This window comes from Entelurus aequoreus, linkage group LG07 (assembly GCF_033978785.1).
Source record: "Entelurus aequoreus isolate RoL-2023_Sb linkage group LG07, RoL_Eaeq_v1.1, whole genome shotgun sequence".
Lineage (NCBI taxonomy): Eukaryota > Metazoa > Chordata > Actinopteri > Syngnathiformes > Syngnathidae > Entelurus > Entelurus aequoreus.
This window is the reverse complement of record NC_084737.1, coordinates 55076968-55093773: the sequence shown is the minus strand read 5'-3', so window position 1 is coordinate 55093773 and position 16806 is coordinate 55076968. Positions and strand designations below refer to the sequence as shown.

At 38.6% G+C, this 16806-nt stretch overlaps 1 protein-coding gene across 2 annotated transcripts in view; it reads right to left on the bottom strand.

The window, feature by feature from the left end:
* The window catches only part of acp2 (acid phosphatase 2, lysosomal), a 62655-nt gene extending 49950 nt beyond the window's left edge, over positions 1 to 12705 (bottom strand). For both annotated transcript variants that reach the window (XM_062054000.1, XM_062054001.1), the window contains exon 1: positions 12453 to 12705. In XM_062054000.1, the coding sequence (XP_061909984.1) occupies positions 12453 to 12542 (90 nt within the window). In that variant the 5' untranslated portion in view covers positions 12543 to 12705. The remainder of the gene's footprint in view (positions 1 to 12452) is intronic.
* Positions 12706 to 16806: the final 4101 nt, after the last annotated feature.

Here is a 16806-nt window from a genome sequence, read left to right as displayed (position 1 = left end):
GTGAATGACTGAGCATTTCATGGAATCTACTTTTATACCCAATCATGGCACCCACCTGTTCCCAATTTGCCTGTTCACCTGTGGGATGTTCCAAATAAGTGTTTGATGAGCATTCCTCAACTTTATCAGTATTTATTGCCACCTTTCCCAACTTCTTTGTCACGTGTTGCTGGCATCAAATTCTAAAGTTAATGATTATTTGCAAAAAAAAAATGTTTATCAGTTTGAATATCAAATATGTTGTCTTTGTAGCATATTCAACTGAATATGGGTTGAAAAGGATTTGCAAATCATTGTATTCCGTTTATATTAACATCTAACACAATTTCCCAACTCATATGGAAACGGGGTTTGTATATATACATACATCACCGTAGCTAAGGAAGGGACAGGCGCGCAGGAAGGGCCTGGTGCACGTCCGGAGTCGCTACTGCTCATTGCCGACATCGAACTCTCGCCACATTCGCCTTCACACACATGCGTGCCTGCATTTGACAAATGTAAGGAGAAAAAGTTAAAGGGAAAGGTATTTCAAGTTCCATCAATCCATTTTCTACCGCTTGTCCCTTTCGGGGTCGCAGGGGGTGCTGGAGCCTATCTCAGCTGCATTCGGGTGGAAGGCGGGGTACACCCTGGACAAGTCGCCACGTCATCACAGGGCCAACACTGATAGACAGACAACATTCACGCTCACGTTCACACTGTAGGGCCAATCAACCTATCCCCAGGTGCATGTTTTTGGAGGTGGGAGGAAGCTGGAGTACCCGAAGGGAACCCACGCAGTCACGGAGAGAACATGCAAACTAACCCCGCACTAACCCCTCTTCCACCGTGCTGCCCTTAAAAGTTAATTAATGAAATTCTTGTTTAATTCTGTCTGTGTAAACTACCCTAATTTTTTTTACATTAATATTAACGATAACATCGAATTTTACGCCGTGTGCGTCTTCGGACCTCCGTTTGCACATCTGTGTGTTGGCAAATTATATTTTTATATAAAAAACAATTTTATACGGCCCTTAAGCAGGTTGATAGGTTTGACAAAAAACCCTTAAAAACAACGTTTCAACAAAGTTGAACATTTAGGGGTTCCCCAACGACAATTTCCGTCGCTATGCGTATGCATAGGTACCTGTATATGATCATTGCGATCCTGGCCAGTGCCTTCCCGAACATGATTGAGCGAGTCAGAGTTTATTAGTTCTCGCTACGCCTGGACTGTGTGAACTTAAAGCGTGTTTTGCCAAGTGTTTGTTGGGGTGTGTTTCGACAGAAACGGGCTGGGATGCGTTCAGCAAGAACATTTAGGGTTCCACATCGACCATTTCCGTCGCTATGCGTATGTGTAGGTATATGATCATTGCGATTCTGGTCAGTGCCTTCCAGAACATGAGTGAGCGAGTCAGAGTTTATTCGTTCTTGCTGCGCCTGGACTGTGTGACCTTAAAGCGTGTTTTGCCAATTGTTTGTCTGGGTGTGTTTTGACAGAAACAGGCTGGGATGCGTTTGGCAAATTGTTGCCTTTTTGCATACTTGGGCATGAATGTGCGTCAAATCATGTCTGGGCCACCAGTGGATTGGCACGGCGCCTCAAATAAACCAGTCAGTCTATATTTTGCAAGGGATGGATGATCATTTAGGGAGGGCTACCGCAAGAACTTTACATTCTAAAATTGAGGTATGGCTCACTGGCCATGCCAGCAGCGACCCTGTAGAGATAAGTTGGAGATAAGTTACCTTCAATTGGTGAAGTGCTTTGCAGGTTTGTGCAGTTCCACAAGGAGGAAAAACAAACTCTTGGTAATTTAACAAGCATGGTGATTGCAGAAGTAGAGACATTCAAGAATTCCAACCATGACATCCAAAAGCGCCGCACGAAAACTGCTTGCAGTTTACAGCAAGTGGCAGACACCGCCACATAGCTGAAAACGGTGTGGACCGAAGGCTGAGGCAGCCAGGCTAGAATTCACTGAATGTCTCAATGTCTTTTTGACATGCCTCACAACATTGCCCAAGCGAAAATGACTCGTTGGCATTGAACAATGCTCATTCGAGTGATAAGCAGCGGAACAACGCAGACTCCAACGTGAGAAGCAGCAAGGGGAAGAAGCCATGCAAGGACTCATTGTCAAGTTCGTTGTCATCGCCCCCTGTCTCTCGAGGCAAGTATGCTCTTTCGCTTCCAACGCGCAAAAAGTACATATTGCATAATGTAAGTCCTGTCTTGTGTAACAGAAAATAACTAATACAACAATTGCCTGCCGTATGTGGATTAGGGCTGCACAATTAATTTCATTTTAATCGTGATCACGGTTTTGGCAGCTAGGATTAAATGAGGGGGAACATCTGCGATATTGAATTTAAAAACAGGCTTCGCTGCATTTCAAACCAAGCATGCCACATTCACAACCAACAGTCAGCCAACCACCAGAGGGCGACCAATAGACAGTGGACTCATGTGAAAGCGAGTAAGAGTGAGTGACAACAGAGGTTGAAGGTAAATCAGCCAGTAGCCAGTAAATATTAGGACAAATAAATGCAATATTACATTGGTGCCCTATCCTCCTGCAGAGTTACCCACAGGGTACCAACAGGCACGCATTTTAACCCTGGAACACAACCGCACGACTCGCCGTTCTCTAAGCACTCCCGCTCGTTTCCCGAAACCCGGAAATGCTCCCGGGCGGATGAACCAACAACAAATGCCACAAAAAGTTGCACAGCAAAGCTGCGTTGGTGACGTGCATATACAAATAAATTATCGAGTTGCGGAGAGACATTATGCATTAACAACACTTCCCTTCTTTTCTCAACTGCCATCATATGCCCGCGCTGTAAAGTTGGTTGCTAACAGAGCGGGCCAGCCCCCACCGTCGCAAATTCCAGACGAACAGCACCAAAAGTGGGTGTGCCTAAAATACAGACGACCGTAACATCAACCGTGCACCAAGAGACCCTGTATCCATCCACCTCTCAAAGACACGTCAAAATAACGGACGTAATAACGTTTTATTTGGCTAAAGACATATGTCCTATGTATACTGAGAGCAGTACAATGAATGTGTTCCTTTGTATGTGCCTTTCGTGCATAATCTTATTTTTTCACTTGATCACTCTGCAATTTAGTTAGCCCTTTGTCTTTTGCCCATTTTATTTTATTATTAGGAAATTGGTTTTGTAGTTTCATTTTGAAATGAAAGTAGGGCTGGGCGATATGGCCTTTTATTAATATCTCGATATTTTTAGGCCATGTCACGATACACGATATATATCTAGATATTTTGCCTTAGTCTTGAATTAACACTTGATGCATATAATAATAATAATAATGCATTATATTTTATTAAAACATTCTTGTTCATACTGCATTAATATATGCTAATTTTAAACTTTCATGCAGAGAGGGAAATCACAACTACGTCAATTTACCAAAAGTGTATTTATTAAGCAGTTATTAAGCAGTGGCACAAACATTCATGTAATTTCCAAAACAGAATGTGCAAGATTGTCAGAGACATTTTAAAACAAGCTATTAGTGCACTTTTGTGCATGATGTCACTAAGATGACATATCAAAACAACACTAAATTAAAGTGCACTTTTTGTACAGAACGCCACTATAATAGTTTAAAACAAATAAAGTGCACTTTTGTGCATGATGTCACACAAGATATTTCAATAACTGTCAAATAAAAATGAGCTGCATAATAGGAAATCAAATAGTGTATGTCCTTCGCTGTGTGGTAGGTTCCTGCGGATGTTATCTCCTTCTGTTGTTGACTAGTTTTTTCATACGGTGTTGATGTGGAAATGGTTGCTTCTGCATTTTGTGGGTATGGTTCCGGCCGGAGATGTTGACATGCGGAGTTTCAAGCACTCTTCATTCTCTAGCGGGTGACTTTTCAAATGATGATACAAATTAGCATCAATGCTACTTTTTGTAGCAACGCTTAATGCCGCATACTTGACATATTACGGTTGTCTGTTCAACATATTCCTGCTTGAAGCCAAACCACCGCCAGATGATGGACCATGTGCGTTTTTTCTTGGGAATTAATTATTCTTCCTTCATTTGTTACCAGAGTTGGCACCTTCTCTCTCTCGTATTACCACTCGCACCGCTCCGTTTGCACCACAGCTAACGTTAGCCATGCCGCTACCTCTCTGCTCCGCGAGGGCGTATGACGTTGCACGCACGACAGTATGTGACGTATGTAAGAAGGTGCACTTGTTTTATGTCTCTGTGAGAAGGAGAGACAAGAAAGAGTGAGAAACGCATGCAGCTAAAAGCAACTGCGTGAGAACGTATACTCGAATATCACGATATACTCATTTTCTATATCGCACAGAGACAAACACGCGATATATCGAGTATATTCGATAAATCGCCCAGCCCTAAATGAAAGCCAAGTTTACATACTATTTGTTGAAAATAAAAAGTGCAATAAAATATGTTTTAAATAATAGTAAATAATTGTGATTATTAATCATGATTTTAACATTGATGAAAATATTTTGGCCATAATACTGCAGCTCTAATGTGGATTTTAGAACATGATTAAATCCAGGTCTGAGAAATTGCGTCGAAGAAAATAGAAGTTGTGAGAAGTGTGTCAGAAATTGTCAATGCGGAACCTCTAAATATTCTACGATTAGCCTAATATTTTGACTGAGTTGTTTTCGAGCCTAATCAAACAATAGCAGTAAAGATCATTCCAAAATTCAAAAAAGTGTGTTTGTTTGATAGCACACGTTCTCCTAAAATAAATGCATCCAAAGTTGATCAAACAAGCGTAATATGTTCACCTATCTTTATAGCATGTTTGAAATAAACTTAAACCATAACCATATCCAAATAGACTGTGATTGTGAAAGTGATTGAAAGTGTCCTCCGTGTGTGCTGCAGAGCTGTGTGTGTCCTCCTCCTCCTCCATGCACAGAAGGGAGCGGGGCTCCAGTGCTCACAACACTGATTGAACAAAGTGTTAGTTGGAGGAACTGGTCAGTAAAAGACAAAGTTTTTTTCACCACCTTAAAACTTGACACAAACTGTAACTAGTGCTATTAACAGTAGTAGTAATTACTACTACGCGCTAGTAACTACGAGGGTTAGTTAGTTAGTTAGTTAGATTCCGTTTATTTTGAACATGCAATATAATTACAACGGAAAGAATATTGAACAGTAAATCAATGACTGAAGTGACAAACTTGCCATTCAAACAATACCTCGTTTGTGGACAATCACATACAGCCATGGAAGCACATTCAATCTATTTATTAAGCAGAGGTAACACAAACCAGTGAAAGATTCAAAAGAGCTGCCGTCAGAGCCGACAAACTTCTGCTCCTAGCCTGCTAAGCTAACAAAAACCGCTCAAGCCTGCATGTACTCGCTGACGTCACACGTCACTAGGCCAGTGATTTTCAACCACTGTGCCACGTGTGCCGTGAGATATAGTCTGGTGTGCCGTGGGAAATTATGCAACTTCACCTAATTGGTCCAATAAATATTTTTTGCAAATCAATAATCATAATAATGTGCCGTTGTCTAATGCCTGTGCTGTGTAGAGCTTGGCAGGGTAATCTTGTAATACTCCATATCAGTAGGTGGCGGCAGGTAGTTCATTGCTTTGTAGAAGTCGGAACGCGTCGAGGATGGTTTGTCGTGATCCCAATTGGCAGAGCACCGCGGGAGACAGCGTGCAGGTAAAAAGGTATGTAACGCTTAAACCAAGTCCCGCTAGGAAAAGGCACTGAAGCATAGAGATGGCTATGTAAAACAAAAGTAAAACTGAACTGGCTACTAAGTAAACAAAAACAGAATGCTGGATGACAGCAAAAACTTACAGCGTGTGGAGCAAAGACGGCGTCCACAAAGCACATCCGTACACGACATGACAATCAACAATGTCCCCACATAGAAGGATAGCGTGCACACAACTTCAATAGTCTTGATTGCGAAAACAAACCCGGATGCGGGCAATAGCACTCAAAAGGAAGGTGTGAAGCTGCTACTGGAGAACACCAACAAAACACGAAGGGTCACCAAAATAACAGCGCAAGACAGGAACTAAAGCACGACACACAGGAAACAACAACAAACTCAAAATAAGGCACGACAACCTGGTGGAGTTTCATTTTTTAACCTTTTCTGCTGGTGGTGTGCCTCCGTATTTTTTTTATGAAAAAAATGTGCCTTGGCTCAAAAAAGGTTGAAAAACACTGCACTAGGCAACAGGCACCACCTCTTAAAAGGCACAAACACTGGACGCACACACTAAAACGTATCTTAACTGCATTATGCCAGATATTTGAAGTTTTTTTAAGTAACACATGAGCTACTTTACCGAGAAAGTATTTACATTTATTAAAAAGTAATTCCGTTAGTAATTTAATTACTTTTTTGGTAAAGTGACGAGTAACTATAATTAATGACTTCCATCCATCTTCTTCATATGCGTGTAGCCGCTAAAATCGATGAAAACCAAATTATAACCTGCTACCCAAGAATGTACAACAATTCTTCTCAACAAAAGAGAAGAAATATAACCTTAGAAGAAAAATTTAATCTCAAACATGTGTATGCACGTAGAACACTTAAGACCTTTAACGTATCAGTATGTGGAATTAAACTATGGAATAAGCAAATAAATCAAACAAAAGCACTAATATGATTGAGTTTAAGAGACTGAACAAACTACAAGTGTTCACAAAGTATAAAGAAGAACAATTAGCATAAATATCTTGAAACTTTTTAAGAACGAGAGATAATGATTATTTATGTATTTAATATGTGTTTACTTTCTTATAGTATATTATTTAATTATTTATTATTTATTCACTGTTCTGTTACAAACAGAGAACATAGACATGTGATAAAACTGCTATGATATGAAAAGGGGTCAAATTAGATAAGCTCTGCTACGTCCTACTCCTTTTTGGGCATCCTGTAATGAAACAACTGGAAATATGTGATGCAATTGTAATTGTATTGTATGCATGTTTGAAATTAACTGAACTGAACTGAACCTTCAACCTGCATAACTGTATTGCTGTTTTCAGTTTATTCCAAACGATATTATTAATTTAACATGATTCCTACATGTATGTGCACTTTATGTGTGTATACAATTGACTTTCCTCAGTGTGGTTAACTAACCACAATAAAGTCACTGTACAACTGTACAGTGACTTTATTGTGGAGAATATCAACAAAACACCTCAAGTGATTATTTCATCCTTAATTCAAAAGACTGTTTACATATTTGGCAAAACAAATTCTTTCAGGGAAGGCAGAGTAGAGCGTAGCCTGTGTTACCTTTTACAAAAAGCAGCAACCATTGAAATTGCATTGAACAAAGAAGGCACAGTCTACCAAGTCAAATTCCCTATGTGTTAAACATACTTGGCCAATAAAGCTGATTCTGATAATAAAGAAAAAAACATGTTAACTAATAAAACATTTGTTTTTAAATAAATATAAAACTATTGTTTAGCCTTTTAAAGAAAATGTATCCATCATTGCTTATCAAAATTGTCATGATGTCATATTGATCACGACCCTAGCCACGGTCACACTGCCACATATATAGTGGCAATCTAAGTTAAAAGTTAAAGTCCCAACGATAGTCACACACACACTAGGTGTTATGAAATTATCCTCTGCATTTGACCCATCCCCATGTTCACCCACTGGGAGGTGATGGGAGCAGTGAGCAGAAGCGGTGGCCGCGCTCGGGAATCATTTTGGTGATTTAGGGCAAACCCTTTAATTATATGTGTGTAGTGATGGACGATATGGCCTTTTATTAATATCTCGATATTTTTACGCCATGTCACTATACACGATATACAGAATATGTCGATATTTTGCCTTAGCCTTGAATGAACACTTGATGCATATAATCACACCAGTATGATGATTCACTATTTTTTTCATACGGTGTTGATGTGGAAATGGTTGCTTCGGCATTTTGTTGGTGTGGCACCAAACAGAGATGTTGACATGCGGAGTTTCAAGCACTCTTCATTCTCTAGCAGGTGACTTTTCAAATTTTGCTGCATTAGTGGAGCTGCTACTTTTTGTACGCTTTTGCCACATACTTGTTTTATGTCTATGTGAGAAGGAGAGACAAGAAAGAGTGGGAAGAGCCGACAGTGTAATGCCCGCAGCTAAAAGCAACTGCGTGAGAACGTATACTCGACTATCACGATATAGTCATTTTCTATATCGCACAATATCGAGTATATTGATATATCGTCCAGCCCTATATGTGTGTATTTTGTCATTTATTATAAATGTTTAACTCTACAAACGATCAAATGTATAATAAGGTCAAACTGGGATGCCCAATTGTTGACGCGAAGGCTACCTATGAAACGTAGCTGTTTTTTTTATGACGCCAGAAAAAGCATGTAATGAAAACAAGCTGACACATTGATACTAATAATAAGGCTGCAGCTAACGATTATTTTTATATCGATTAATCTATAGATTATTTTTTTCGATTAATCGGTTAATCTATAGATTATTTTTTTTCGATTAATCTATAGATTATTTTGCCTTTTACCGATTATTTTTTTATTCAAAATGAAGATGAAAAAATAAATGTAGGCCAGTTTTTTCAAAAGGCATGGCTTTTATTTACAAAAAAAAAGAAGTATGGCCACTCAGTCAACATTGACAACAACATGACTAAATATTCTGTAACAATGTAAACATTTAAAACTTTTAACCTTTAACAAAATTAAAAGTAGCTTATTTGCTTTTTAATGTGCAAATATAAAAGTCAACATCCAGTGCAAATTTTAATATTCTGCAATAGTATAAGTATTGCTTATTTTGCTTTAAAATGTGCAAAAATAAAGATAAACATCCAATACAAAAAAGTGTAAAACGAAATATTCTGTAACAACAGTGTAAACATTTCAACAAAAGTGAAAGTATTGCTTATTTGCTAAAATGTGCAAAAATAAAGATAAACATCCAATACAAAAAAGTGACAATCTAAATATTCTGGAGCACTGTAAACATTAAGTATTGCTTTTAAAATGTGCAAAATAAACATCCAGTCCAACACAGTACACAATAACCAATTGTACTCATTCCAGTGAGTGACTAACAGTTGTAATGAAGAAAGGTTAGCATGTCTACGTGCTCTGGTTCTTTTCTTGTTTACAATATTCCCAGCAGCTGAAAATAGGCGCTCAGAAGGGGTCGATGTGGCTGGAACTGAGAGGTAATTAGCCTTCACCTCAAGCCAGGACTGCGAGTGAGCTGAGCTGCAGTTTAAAGGCCTACTGAAATGAATTTTTTTTATTTAAACGGGGATAGCAGATCTATTCTATGTGTCATACTTGATCATTTCGCGATATTGCCATATTTTTGCTGAAAGGATTTAGTATAGAACAACGACGATAAAGATCGCAACTTTTGGTATCTGATAAAAAAAAGGCTTGCCCCTACCGGAAGTAGCGTGACGTAGTCAATTGAACATATACGCAAAGTTCCCTATTGTTTACAATGATGGCCGCATGAAGTGAGAGAGATTCGGACAGAGAAAGCGACAATTTCCCCATTAATTTGAGCGAGGATGAAAGATTTGTGGATGAGTAAAGTGCAAGTGAAGGACTAGTGGGGAGTTGAAGCTAGGGGGGGGGTTACCCACATATGCGGTCCTCTCCAAGGTTTCTCATAGTCATTCACATTGACGTCCCTTGTGTGGGCTCTGTGCCGAGGATGTCGTTGTGGCTTGTGCAGCCCTTTGAGACTTTTGTGATTTAGGGCTATATAAATAAACGTTGATTGATTGATTGAACTTAATGTATAACTTTTTTGGCCTTTTTATTAGATAATTTCATTATAAATTACATGATAGTGTCACATGCAACCCTCCGAACCCCAACACTGTTTTACCAAACATAATGAATAACCATCATTAACAGGAAAATACAATTCCAGTAGGAATTGTGTGTGAATGCCTAATGCTGGAGCTAAACTGAAATGCAGAAGGAATGTAGAGTATTGTAATAATATGTTTGAATGTACAGTAGAAATGGTTTGAATGTTGACGAATGCTCGTTTGAATGTGAGTGGAATGTATAAGGAAAGGTGAAAACGGTTTAACTGTGAAATGGTTTAAATGTAGAAATACTGTGATTGTAGGAAACATTTGAATGCTGAAGACAGGAGACTGTAGTGCAACATACGATGAATTTAGAAATGAAAAATGTATGTTATAATAGTTGGAAAAAATCCAAGGAAGTATGCATCCCAGAAGGAATTTACTCCTCTCGTAGGTCAGTCCATGCCTTCGGGCAAACAGGATTTGAACCAGTTCCTCCTGCTTGAACGTCAATAATGCTAACCACTGTGCTAAACAGCCAGGCTTTCAAACCAGTTTGCTACTTTGGTTAAAAAAAATGTGTGCGACAGGGCCAACTCTTCTGGATAATTTCGGGTATGAATAAATGTTTTTTTCTTTACAATAAAAACTATTTATTTATATGACTACAAGATGTAAACATTTTTTAAAGAAAGATTTGCTTCTATGGTCCCTTCCGAGGCTCGAACCCTTTTCAGTGGGGTGAAAGGCACGTGTGTTAGCCACTCAGCCAAACTACAAGTGGACGACCAACGCTACGGAAGAATAATGTGACATAGCATGTTGGTGATGTTTTAGTCCTATACGACTTATTTCTGCTCAAACTCTTAATGGATATGTCACGATACGATACAGCCTGTTTATGTGCATACACTTGTCATGTCAATGTACACAAAATAAACATAACATAAAAAAATACTTCTCTCTATCAAAATCTAAAGATAGAGACAAAGGCACAATGTAATGAGAAAAAGCTGACACGTTGACACAATTAATGAACAAAGCAGAAATGCAGTATTTTGCCATAATGGAGGCGATTGTTATTATCTGAGGGGGCAGCTCCTCTGTGTATGGAGACACAGCTGCTAGCTTGTCAGTCGGGGGAATAAAAACTAATACAGTGTCAGCCAGAGGGGATCTGCATTCATGATCAGCATTAAAAGGCATTAATTGACAATAGCGATTAAGTATTTTTTCACGAAAATGGGCCGATACTGGCCAGTAGCCGATTGATCGACACGTACCGAGTGTTATATATATATATATATATATATATATATATATATATATATATATATATATATATATATATATATATATATATATATATATATATATATATATATATATATATATATGTGTGTGTGTATGTGTATAATCATCATGAAGAAAATGTGAACATGTAAAACATATCTAACATTTAGAAACTGCAAAACATAATTTTAGACTTTTAAATTTAATAACATAACACCACTTTCCAGTTGTGCCACCTGATTTACTGGTTTTTCCCCCCCAACTGACTTTTGCAACTAATTTCACACTAAACAGGCTTCTGTTTGGACACTTGTATTATCTTTTTTGTTTTTAATAACACATTTATAATTACTCTTAAAGTACCTTTTTTAAGAGTCATCCTAGTGTGTTCAGTTATGCTGGCATGTGAGTTGTCAAAGCATAAAAGTGCAAGTGAAAGTGAATTCAAACTACATCAATTCGAAAGAATAAAGTTACACATGACAGGACTTGATTACATTATTTTACAAATAAGATAATAAAATTGGACACAAAAATATGCGTCATCACGTCATTAGCCCTAAAAACATTTTATAAAGCATATGGGCACTGAGGCAATTAATAAATGTTATGATTTTAACCCAAGTACTTTATAAACTATAAATTGCAGCATATACACTTTATAAACCATACATTGTAGCATACTGACATCATAATTTCTCATTTTAGACTGATAATTATCTGTCCAATATTTATTGTGTACCCCTTGTGTATATGCTGTCATTTAATATAAATATTTGATTTTAATTGAATTAATTCATGATTATTTTTATGATGATGTCATTTTCATTCGACTTCTAGAAAATGTTATGCATTCGTCAAGCACTTTGCGTATGAATTGTGCTATGTACATAAACTTAGCTTGACTATTGTTTGTGTTTTGGGAGTTGCATCACTGAGGATGTAGAGTAGATCATGTGTAGTGCTGTATAAGTAATGTCAGGTGGTGACTATGAAGTGCAGTGAAGGAACTCGGCTTAATGCTAAATCACACTAAATAGTCATACGTTGGGCACAATTTGTCCTAGTGATTTAGACTTTAATAGATGCGTTGACCTTCTTGTCGGGGAAAATAAGTTACAGTGTTTCACAAGCTGTTGTATCGGAGTTATTTGTTCAGTGTTGCCTAATAAAACAAATTATAAAATATTTACAAAATGTGAAACACTAGGGCTTTATGGTGTAGATTTTCCCACCAAAACACTTCGCACTGTTACATAGTTAAGCTTTTTAGAACAACAATTTAATAAATAAATAACCCAAAAAAAGCACTCACCACTGTTACATAGTGCAGTTTTTTCCCGGCTGTGCCTTCCACGCCGAGCGAGCCCAGTGCCGAGAGAAACAGAACGAATTCAGGGACCATTTCAGAGTCCGACTCCGTCTACAAAGTCTTGGTGAACTGCGAGCAGATAGCTGAGTGTCACAAGACAGGATGTGATAGTAGTTACACAATGTGAGAGCTTTAGTAGCACACGAATAAACATAAACAGTTCATCCCATTTGATTCTTCTTCTGTGCTATAATTCACATCACACTTCGACGTATTCTGGCACCATGCTGCCCCCCACAGGCGGACACGTTTCATGCAATCTGTTTGATATTACCATCGTTCAGAGTCAAATAACAACAAATATTTAATTACTTGTTGTCTCAGTGTGCTGTACCTTTAACAAAACATATGAACAGCACGTTATTGTTATGGTACATTAATTGAAACAGAGAAAATATTATGAAACAATGATTACAAATGACTATTAGATTCAGTAAGCATTTGATTCTACTACATGTAGGTGTAGAATATATGTTTTTTTGTAGTTGTAGTACTTGTAGAAATATACTGGTAGTTTCTAATAGTTGTAGTACTTGTGGTAGTGTACTTTTAGTTTCTTGTGTTTGTAGTACTTGTAGTATCAATCAATCAATAAATCAATCAATGTTTACTTATATAGCCCTAAATCACGAGTGTCTCAAAGGGTTGCACAAGCCACAACGACATCCTCGGCTCAGATCCCACATCAGGGCAAGAAAAAACTCAACCCAATGGGATAACAATGAGAAACCTTGGTGGGGACCGCAGATGTGAGGACGCCCCCTGGGCGACCGGTGCAATGGAGGTAGAGTGAATATAGCATAATATTGTGAAAGTCTAGTCCATAGTGGATCTAACATAATAGTGAGAGTCCAGTCCATAGTGGAGCCAGCAGGAGACCATCCTGAGCGGAGACAGATCAGCAGCGCAGAGACATCCCCAACCGATACACAGATGAGTGGTCCACCCTGGGTCCCGACCCAGGACAGCCAGCACTTCATCCGTGGCCACCGAACCTGTGCCGCCCCCTCCATGAAGGAGAGGGGGACGGAGCAGAAAAGAAACGGCAGATCAACTGGTCTAAAAGGGGGGTCTATTTAAAGGCTAAAGTATACAAATGAGTTTTAAGATGGGACTTAAATGCTTCCACTGAGGTAGCATCTCTAACTGTTACCGGGAGGGCATTCCAGAGTACTGGAGCCCAAATAGAAAACGCTCTATAGACTGCAGACTTTGTTTTGGCTCTGGGAATCACTAATAAGCCGGAGTTCTTTGAACGCAGATTTCTTGCCGGGACATATGGTACAATACAATCAGCAAGATAGGATGGAGCTAGACCGTGTAGTATTTTATACGTAAGTAGTAAACCTTAAAGTCACATCTTAAGTGCACAGGGAGCCAGTGCAGGTGAGCCAGTATAGGCGTATTATGATCAAACTTTCTTGTTCTTGTCAAAAGTCTAGCAGCCGCATTTTGTACCAACTGTAATCTTTTAATGCTAGACATAGAGAGACCCAAAAATAATATGTTACAGTAATCGAGACGAGACGTAACGAACGCATGAATAATGATCTCAGCGTGTACTTGCGTGTACGTGTAGTAGTGTACTTGTAGTTTTTTGTAGATGCAGTGGCCTACTTGTCATAGTGCAGTTATAGTTGTTTGTAGTTATAGCACTTGTTTTAGTGTACTAGTAGTTTCTCGTAGTTGTAGTACTTGTAGTAGTATACGTGTAGTTTTTGTTATTGTAGTACTTGTAGTACTATGTCAGGACACAACGGCAGTGATTTGGATGGCAAGAGGCGGGGAGCGAACCTGCAACCCTCAAATTTCGGGCACGGCTGCTCTACCCACCACGCCATGCCGCTCCGTATTATGTTTCTTTTGCAAATATAATGACAACTTGTCGCCATAAAGCTGTGTGAAAAACAATTGTTACTACTGCAGCCAGTTGTGGACACAACCACCAATTAAACATCTTCATTGGTACGTTCATGATAACTTGACACCTTCTAACACTATAGTCAAATCACCAATGTTGACATAATAACTGATGCAGCTTTCTTTTACTTAGAAACATGTAAACTCAAATTTATTGTTAGATATTGTGCTTTTTCTTAATTAATTTCCGTTGTTTTATTCACTTAGAATGTTAATAACATGTTGAACTAATCCCTAGTTCATTGGTTTTTAGTACAGATGCTATAAAACTGGTAGGTTAAACACAATGTACAAGAAATGTGATATTAATAGATGTATTTATTTATTTTTTTTTATTTTTATTTTTTTGCCATATCGCCCAGCCCTAGGATGTGATAATCAGCTTGGAATAATCACGAATAAGGAAACATCACCACACAAAAGTTTGTAACACAAAAAATATTTCTTCCTCAAAAAACCTTCAAAGTCCAATGTCAAGCAACCCATTAGTAATCCACAGGCCAATATTAATCAAAAAAAGTGAAACATTGAAGTGATATAATAATCCATAAAGTTGCTCGAAGACATGATAGCATCTGCTGACAGGTGTCTCGTCGCCCTCTGACGTCGTTTGCGTGGCATCAAAACACATCTGCTTAACTGCACACCCACCTAATATGCTAATTGATTGTATTAATTTACATTATATATTTAATATGATATAAATGATCATATGATGTAAAAGGTATGTGCTCTGCCTACATAAATATTGTTTCCATCTGAGTGTAATTGTAATGAATAGAAACAGCGATGGATGTGTATGGTGTTTACAAGATGACGCAACTGCATTGCACTGCAAACATAATTGACTTGTTTAAGACTTAGAAGCAGATGTTGATAGAAGACTTCCCTGCTGTGAGATGTTACATAATGTCAGTGGTGGGCCGTCATGGCCAGCAAGGCCTTCTTTGCTGGTCTAACATAACCAGAAATCATGATCGTAATTACAAATAAAATAATTTTTAAATTTACTTTCCCTGAATATCTAAAATTATTCATATTCTCTTCATGTCATATTATGCTCGTTCCAGTGCTGTTGTTTTTAGTTTTAGTTTGTATCCAATCAGAATTCCGCTAGCTTATGTTGCCATGCTGTACGAAATCTGCCTGAGGCCTTCAAAATCAACAATGCGGGCGTCTGTTAACTGTTAGCGATAGGGGACATACAGGTGATAGACAGTTGCGATAGCCAATCAGATCACGAGTTGTTGTCAGTAAGGCCTTCTAGATGGTCTCACGTTGAACGTGACGTTTACGCGTCCTGTGATTGCATACTCATCGGGTCCGTTAGCGCATGAATTTGAGAACACATAGAGTTGATAGACAGTTGCGATAGCCAATCAGATCACAAGTTGTTGACAGTAGCCCATCCAAGTAGCCTGATGTTAACGAGACTGTGATTGGATACTCACTTGTCATTCTAAAGTGAGTATCCAGTCACAAGTTTAAATTTAACAGGAAGCGGGAAGTGTTGCGCCGTAGCCAGATCGGGATAGAAGAGAAGGAGAACAAAATGTTGTATAGGTGGCAGATATATATTTGCAAGGCCATTTTCAAGAAGGATATTTAAAGAGAAACTACATCTTGTGAGACGATGTTGGCCAACCCCGGAAGCTAGCTCAGCTGTTCTGGCGCTATAATGGGGAAATGCTCGCCGTTTCCACTCAAATAAGCCAACGACGAGGGGTGCCACTGGCTTATACGGCGTTGAATAGGTCCTACTAATGGTGGGTTCCAATATTTTTTCTCTTTTAATATGTTTTTTGCCATTTCTAATTTTGACAGTACCACAGAAGATGTTTTATTTGCTGATGCGTTTTAATTGATTTTTAAATGCGCTATAAAATAACCTGTTTTGTATACTGTTGATGTGATTCAATACTCAGCAGGGCGTAAATCAGAATCACAATCAGAATCAGAATAGTTTTATTGCCATTGTTTGAGAACGGGTTTTTCTTGGTGCAATCGTGCAACATAAAACACATATAACACATATTTGGTAATAAAAAGAGCTGTAACTGAGCTATCAGATCTTGTTATAGACTTAGAAGGAATTCAAGGAATTCAAGGAGCTACTGTTAGGAGTTATTGTTCATGTGCCTGATGGCCGAGGGGAAAAAACTGTTCAGGTGGCGAAAGGTGTGGGTCTGGATGGAGCGTAGTCTCCTGCCTGAGGGGAAAGGGGAGAATAGTGTGTGTCCAGGGTGAGAAGAGTCAGCTGTGATCCGACCCACACGCCTCCTGGTCCTGGAGGAGAACAAGTCCTGGAGGGATGGGAGCTTGCAGCCAATCACCTTCTCAGCAGCATGTACGATGCGCCGCAGTCTATGCTTATCCT